The sequence below is a fragment of the Solanum pennellii genome, chromosome 2, assembly GCF_001406875.1.
Source record: "Solanum pennellii chromosome 2, SPENNV200".
Lineage (NCBI taxonomy): Eukaryota > Viridiplantae > Streptophyta > Magnoliopsida > Solanales > Solanaceae > Solanum > Solanum pennellii.
In genome coordinates this window covers 39,146,438-39,154,281 of record NC_028638.1, presented here as the reverse complement: position 1 = coordinate 39,154,281, position 7,844 = coordinate 39,146,438, and the positions used below count along the sequence as shown (strand labels likewise).

General features: G+C 31.2%; 1 protein-coding gene across 1 annotated transcript; it reads right to left on the bottom strand.

The window, feature by feature from the left end:
- Positions 1 to 216: 216 nt before the first annotated feature.
- LOC107009580 (pentatricopeptide repeat-containing protein DOT4, chloroplastic-like) lies at positions 217 to 2,377 on the bottom strand. The gene has a single exon (XM_015208921.2). It carries the CDS (start codon positions 2,235 to 2,237, stop codon positions 321 to 323), a length of 1,917 nt encoding a protein of 638 aa, XP_015064407.1. The 5' UTR covers positions 2,238 to 2,377; the 3' UTR covers positions 217 to 320.
- Between the last annotated feature and the right edge of the window lie 5,467 nt (positions 2,378 to 7,844).

Genomic DNA, 7,844 nt, shown 5'->3' with positions numbered 1-7,844 from the left:
AAAAATCATTATTTTAGACCCTTTTCCGTAAATAAAAAGATGACACAGTGCAACTATTTGTCCACAATGGAGTAATGCAGAAAGAGAGCAAGCTAAGCTTAGTCAAGTGTTCATTGTAAATATAGTAAACACTTACCAAGGACAGGCAAAATTTTAGTATCTCTAACTAACCTTAACCTTTAAAATATCAAGGAGCTGAAGCAAGTTCAAGAAGTATGATGTCAAAATCTTTAATTGCACTCAAACTGCAAAAACCTCAAGTTAGAAATTTTGAATCTGGTGAAGATTAAGGTAAAACATTTACATCTCTTTTTCTCTTCTCAGTTTCCATCCACTACCCAGCTACAACCAGAACTCTTTACCAACCCCTTGATTTCCATTATTTTTCGCACAGCAAGAGCATCACTTATTCTTCCAGCTTTAGTATACAAATTTGACAATGTTACATAGTGTCCTGGATTTTCAGGCTCCAACTCGACTAAATTCTCCGAAGCAAGAACTCCAATGCTCACTTTTTGGTGTGCTAAGGCAGCAGCAAGTACACAACCCCATATATGCTTGTTTGGCTGAACAGACATTTTTCCTATAAAATCTGTGGCATCTTCAAGCCGACCAGCTCGTGTTAGTAAATCAATAACACAAGTAAAATGTTCCATTCTGGGGTTCAGTCCAAATTCCTCCACCATTCTGTGGAAAATATGTAACCCCTCATCAACAAGTCCTGAATGACTGCATGCTGAAAGAACTGAAGTGAATGTGAAAGCGTTTGGTTGAACGCCAGAATGACTCATTTTTTCCAGGATATGCAGGGCATCTTGGCCCAAACCATGCATTCCCAACCCACCAATGATTGTATTCCATGACACTATATCTTTATGAGCCAAATGAGAAAATACACATAAAGCGTTTCCAATGCACCCACATTTTGAATACATGTGAATAAGTGCATTCCAAATGGGAGTGGCATCCCAAAAACTGCTCCGCGATATATATGCATGAATTTGTTTCCCATATTTGACATCACAAACTGGCAAAACAATTGAAAGTGTGGTCTCGGTAATCTTGATTCCCATAGTCAGCATTTCCTTGAAATACTCCACAGCCAAGTCTTTCATCCCTAGTTCGGCAAAACCATGAATCATGGAATTCCAAGAAACAACATCCGTTCTATCCATCAACTCAAAAACATGTCTTGCATCTTGAATCCTCCCACATTTAGCATACAGAGTGAGTAATGCAGGTCCAGAAGATCTGTGAAAAGCAAAAAGTGATTCTAGTTTAATCCCGTGTGCATGAATCTCCTGGGCGCTCCTTAAATCCCCAATAAGCTGACACGACGCAAGTACACTAGAGAGACAATCTAGGTCAGGCAAAACTTCTCTTCTATATATCATTTCCCTAAAAATATTCAATGCACTACCATGATTTCCAATTCTTGAATAGCCTGATATCAAAGTCGTCCACGATATTATACTTGGTTCTTTGATTAGCACAAATATTTTCCTCGCCTCATCACATTGACCCATCCGACAATAAGCATCCATCACCGTGTTCAAAGTTACTATATCTGGCTGACAACCTTCCATACTCATATGCCCCAACATCTGAACAGCCAAATCAAGTAACTCATTACATACATATCCCGAAATAATCAAATTCCATGAAAGCAAATCTTTTTCTTGCATCAAATCAAATACCCGTTTAGCACTCCGAATATCACAACATTTAGAGTACATATCAATTAAAGAATGACTAACTTGGAGATTCCATTCTACACTACACACAATTACATCTCTGTGCACTTGTACCCCAATACCCAAGCTTGAAAACTTAGCACAAACCCTCAGTACTAGAGGAAACACATATCCATCAGGTAAAATGTCCTCCCTTTTCATCTCCTTATAAGTATTGACACATTCTTTAATTAGGCGGTTACGTGAAAAATATGAAATCATGGCTGTCCAGGCAAACACATTTCTTTGAGACAATTTGACAAACAGATTCTGGGCATATTTAATATCATCGCTTTCTGTATATATTTGTATCAATTTGGTGATGATGAACGGGTTGTGGCTTTGACCATGCACAATAACTTGTTGATGAGTTTGTTTGGCTTGGTCTACTGAATTGGAATTGGTGCAGAGTTGAAGTAAATTGTTTATTTCGAATGTCAAGAATGGTGTTCCGGTGAATGTTGGCACAGACGAAAAATTCTTGTAGAAGCTCCATACTTTCATCTATATTTAAAAAAAAGACCTCGAAGAGCCACTGAATTCCTAATTCATAGAGAGGAAAATTTTATGTTGATGGAGTTTTTGAAGAAACTAACTCAATCGTGATACCAATTAAAAAGCAAATAATAAGATTCGATGGATTGACACTCAAAATAGTACTCCCTCCTTTTAAAAAAAACAATGATCTGGTTTGATTTGGCAGGAAATTTTAGAATATAAAAAATATTTTTGAATTTTATGATTTTAAATTAAAATTATCCTTCAATTTTGTGACTTTAAATATGTCACGTGTCAAGCTGAAATTAATATGTTACAAAAAAAGGCAAGATATTATTCTTTTTGAAATAGAGTAAAAGTAAAGAAGGTTATTCTTTTTTAAACGGAGAAAATACTAGATTTCCCAAGTTACATTTGGAGAAAAGTTTGACAAATAATGTTTGTCTATATAATTTTTTATTATAAGACAAATATTTTTGACAAATATCTCAAATTCACAAATAGAAGCACTAGTTTTTTCTATTATTTGAGTCAAATTTATTATTTGGGAAATTTTTTACAATTCAATTTTTACACTAAACTTTTATCTTTTACGAAAATACCCTCTATAATAATTGTTTGCGTTGTATTATATAATTTTTCACGTGAACACCAAACTAGTGATGAAATATTTTGTGAATATAAAAGTGATGACATGATTGTAGATGAAAATGATGAACAATTAGCTCAGGGTAACAAAATCATGTATTTTGTCTACTTCGCGATGTATGAAATGATGTTTGTCGCACTCGCTCCAAACTACCACATTGCTCTAGTGTTATGAATATTACTTGTAACAGGAGATCCAATTGACTTATACAAATTTATGGTTAATTTTGATAATTTTTAAAATTTATGAATATAAATAATATTTTTCTAAAAGAGTGAAATATGTCTTCCAAATACTATGATCAAATACTTGATGAAATTTCATTCAAATAATATTTGTGAGGAATATCTGGAAATCTATGATCCAACGCTAGCTTAAATTTGATTGACAAATTTCACAGGATTTAACATTGTATAAATTATAGAAATCCTAGAGTGTAAGATTCAAATTACAACCTATCCTTACTAATTTTCAATTTACAAAATCCCTTAAAAAAAGAGGCAGCTAGATACATACTTACTGTCCGGATACATTATATTTGATACATTACAAAACAGCTTCTTGTTGCGCTTAAAAAGCAGTTGATCAATTAAAATTTATTTTTACATATTTTAATTTCCTTGATTAACGCACGTAAAATATATTTTTACTTATTTTAATTCCTTGATTAATGCCTAACTGATTCTTATCAGTCCCTATCCCAATAGGTAACAAATTCACAATTCAAATTTCACATTTACATATTTTTCATTGAACAACGATTAATGTCGAAAAAATAATTCAAAAAAATTATTGATACAAGATGAATATATCAATTTTGTTGAGATATTTAAAAATTTAGATGAACGGAGTGAGTTATGAAAGTTACAAAAGTGATGGAATCTCAAATATGTTATTGATACAACAAACAAGATGATTGGAGAGGTACATTGGCTACATCCGGTGATCTATCAAGCCCCATTAATCGATGTTCAAAAGAACACAAAAAAATCTATCAACAATGTTTAATTTTGCCGATTTTGATAATTATTTTTAGTGTTTTTGTTCAAACAAGAGCAAAATGAAATTATTTTAAAATGACGGGGTTGTTAATTGGGTAAGAGAGATGCATGTCTTACTAGTTGGGATGCCATCACGTTCTTTGTCATGTTCAATTTTCCTCGATCAGAACTCAAGCATGTTCTTTTCTATTTTTCGTGTTTGTCAATCCTTGAACCATCAAAAAAAACTTTGATCAGTCTTGCTTCAAAAGACATCAAAAATGATATTTCATTTACTGTATCATAGACTTATTGCAGGTTGTTACATCGCCTGAATTTATCCTTTTGGTTTATGAATCTGGAAGAAGATACATTATTAGCCTTGAGCCAAAAATATGTATTATGAAAGATTTCAACTAGACGAAATACCTTGTGCACACGCAATTGCTGTTTTCAAGAGCAAGATGTTACATTATATGCATCCTTACTATTCTGATTACTACATTGCAGTAAATATGTATCAGATATATTATACATAAATTTCACTACTTTAGATCCTAATTACTAATATTCACGATAATTTATAACATTACTTTATATATCATATTTTGACTGTGAGCTACATGCATCACTAAAGGCAAGATATATGTATTTAACCGTTTTAAAAGTCGAGATACACGAATTGTTGTGGAATAGAATACCATAATCATAGGACTTGTACTTTTTTTTCCAAGAGAAAGTGAATCATTGAGTTTGTATGAGACATTCATGTTCATGTTGAATAAATTTTCAATTATATGAATTTCGCACTATTATATTTCAATAAAGTAGTTTGAATTGTTAACAATGTGAAGTATCTATACAATATACGTGAGTTTCACTAATTTTAATTTTAAAAATAGTTCAATTTTGTGTGTGAGTGATTTATTTAATACATAATTAACTTATGTGAATCCATAAGCATTGATAAGACTCATATCTAAGTTATCTAATAATAAGTTATGTGAATCTGATACATAATAATGTAATTTATATGCATTGATAAAGCTCATCTAATGTATCATATATATATAAAGTGAAAGATTGATTATGTGTTTCTGAATTTTCCTTTTGTATCATGTTCAACATGTGGGAAACACCATATACATGTAATGTATCAAACAAACACCATTTTTCTTTATATACAATTGATTAAACTTAGTTATGAATTTGATACTTATATTTCTGAACTTCAAATGAATAATCTGAAAGATTTAAGTATCATGTCATATGTTATGTATCAACAACATTATCATTAAAACACAAAATATAAAAATTTTATGTAATATAATCAATAACAAAAAATTCAAATTAAAATTCAAAAAATAACATGAAACAGTTTTTAGAGTAACACTCTAAAGCCTAAGTAAAATTGTCTTAAAAAAGACACAAAACATCGAAGGGTGTCTATTCATTGGTACATAATAACTACTCGACAAGAATTAAATCATTTTGATGCGGTAGAATGAAGCGACCTTTGAGCCTTGGAGTATCATCTCTATCGCTAACATAGTCTGACATTGCCTTTTCAGTATGTATCTCCATCATAATGTTACATATCTTGTGCAAAGATAATCAACTCGAATATTGAATTTTTGTATCAACAATTTCACATAATTACAACAACTCCACACATGATACAAAAATGCCCTCCAGTTGATCATGATACAAAAATTGTTCAACCCTTAAACATGATATAAACAAAGAAGTACATTTAAATTAGTAACTTGTCATTCATCTTATGTTTGTATCAAATACATTTTCATAAATTTTTGTGTCTGATGCATACTAAAAAGTACATGTTTTGAATGATACACTATTAAACATTATTTTATATCAATAATTTCAGAAAATTACAACAACTATTCAAAATAATAAACAAAATTAGATTTAGTGTATCAACTAAATATACTTAAATATTGATACATTATAATATGACACATTATATTTTCATTAATGTATCATTATTTGATTAGCTAACTGAAACACATTAAACAATCGATAGAACAAGATCAACATACTAACTGATTGCTCTTAAATACTGATACATTACAATATGAAACATGAATTTGTCGTTTATGGGTCATTCATGATTTACCAACAAAAAAAGTATAAAAATTGATAGATTTTTTTTTTTAAAAAAAAACATTTGATATATAAGTTCTATTTAGTATTGATGAACTTTCTGCAGATTCGACAAACTCGCACCTCACCATTTTTTGAGAATTTCTTGAATAGAAAAGTTATCAATCTTCGACTAAGCATGAACCATTTGATATGTCCATCTCCTCTCGTCCCCCTTTGTTGTTCACTCATAATAACATTGTTTTTCGTCTCATGGCAAATTCGATATTACATGCTCTATCTCCAACTTCTCAATCTTTACTTTCGCTATTAATGAGTCGTGCAGTTTTTTGATTTGTTTTCAACCCAAACAATATCTTCGAAATAAAATAACACGAGGAGTTTATTTGAGTTTAATTGTGTAAAAGCAAGACTAAAAGATGGTTCATTTTCAATGTTTTGAAGAAGAAAGAAAAAAATAAAAAATGAAGGATGAACAGACAATTTGAAGAGATGAACAAGTTACCTATTTCATGTTGAATTAGTTTTGACAGGATAGAGACTTGATTTTGAATTTCAAAAGTAATTGAGAAATTAACTGATAAGAAATAGAGAGTGATGTATGTAGTGAAATCAGGAAGTGAAATTAGGAAGTGATAAACTTTGACTTTTGGAGTTATGAGTTATGTATCCGGCCGATAGTTTTAGGAGAAAAATAAGGAATTTTGAAATTTTTTTAAAATGACAAGGATTAATGGTAATTATGGGAAAGAAGATGTGTATATAAGTAATTTTTCCTTTAATATTTTCAAACGTATACTTATGTGATATTTGTCAAATAGCTTGTTTTTGTGTAAAGAAAACATTTCACCATTGTCCATGAATATGAATATGAAAATGAAACTGGGCTAGGCGTATTTTGCCTTTGTAGCCAATGGGCTCAAACTTGCCCACAACTTCTCACCTTTTATATAGGGAAATCCAATTCTCTTGTACACACATGGCATACAGTGCACACATATAGCCGATTTTAGGTAACTCCTTTAAGATGTAGTCAAAATTTACAATTTTTTGCAAGTTTAGTTGCTTTAAAATCAATTCCACACATATGAGCTTGTTTGTCTTGCGAGGCCTAATTTTTTATGTAGAATAAAATAAAAGAAATGTGGAGTTAAAATTTAAAGTTTATAGATTCTGAATAATTATTATTTTAAGTATTCTAAATTAATAATTTGTATATATGCAAAAGTAAAAATAAAATAAAATTGAAGACAAATATAGTTAACCATTACAATTGAATATAATGCCAACACTCTCCCTCCATACCTACAATCGAATAAATTGGCATCCAAGAGTGTGGCTTAAAGATGATTTCGTTCTATCTGTCTAAGTCTTGATGGATAGAGTTATTGGTACATGTGATGATGAAAGATAGATATGTTAGATGAAACTAATTAGGGACCGCTTGGTTACGGTATAACTTGCATTTTATTCATGTATAAAACAACGTATTCAGTTATACAATGTTTGATAGAAATTTTTGTTTAGGTAGAAAAGTTAACATAACTTATACCATGTTTGGTTGTAATTTTGTAGTTCTACTGTAACGACCTGCTTAGTCGTTTTGAGCAGCAGATTTATTTCTGGAAAAAACTGGCTAAGATTACGGACATCACGACGGACCGTCATAGGCACGACGGCCCGTCACAGATGTCTCGTTTCAGCATACTTAGAAATTCTGAAATTGGGTACTGAAAATCGACTCTCTGTAATCGGTGACGGACCTGCAGGACGTGCCGTCACATCCACGACGAGCCGTCGTAAGCTCCCGTTGCAAAACACTTCAACTCTTGAGAAATTGGTACGGGAAACGAGTCTCTG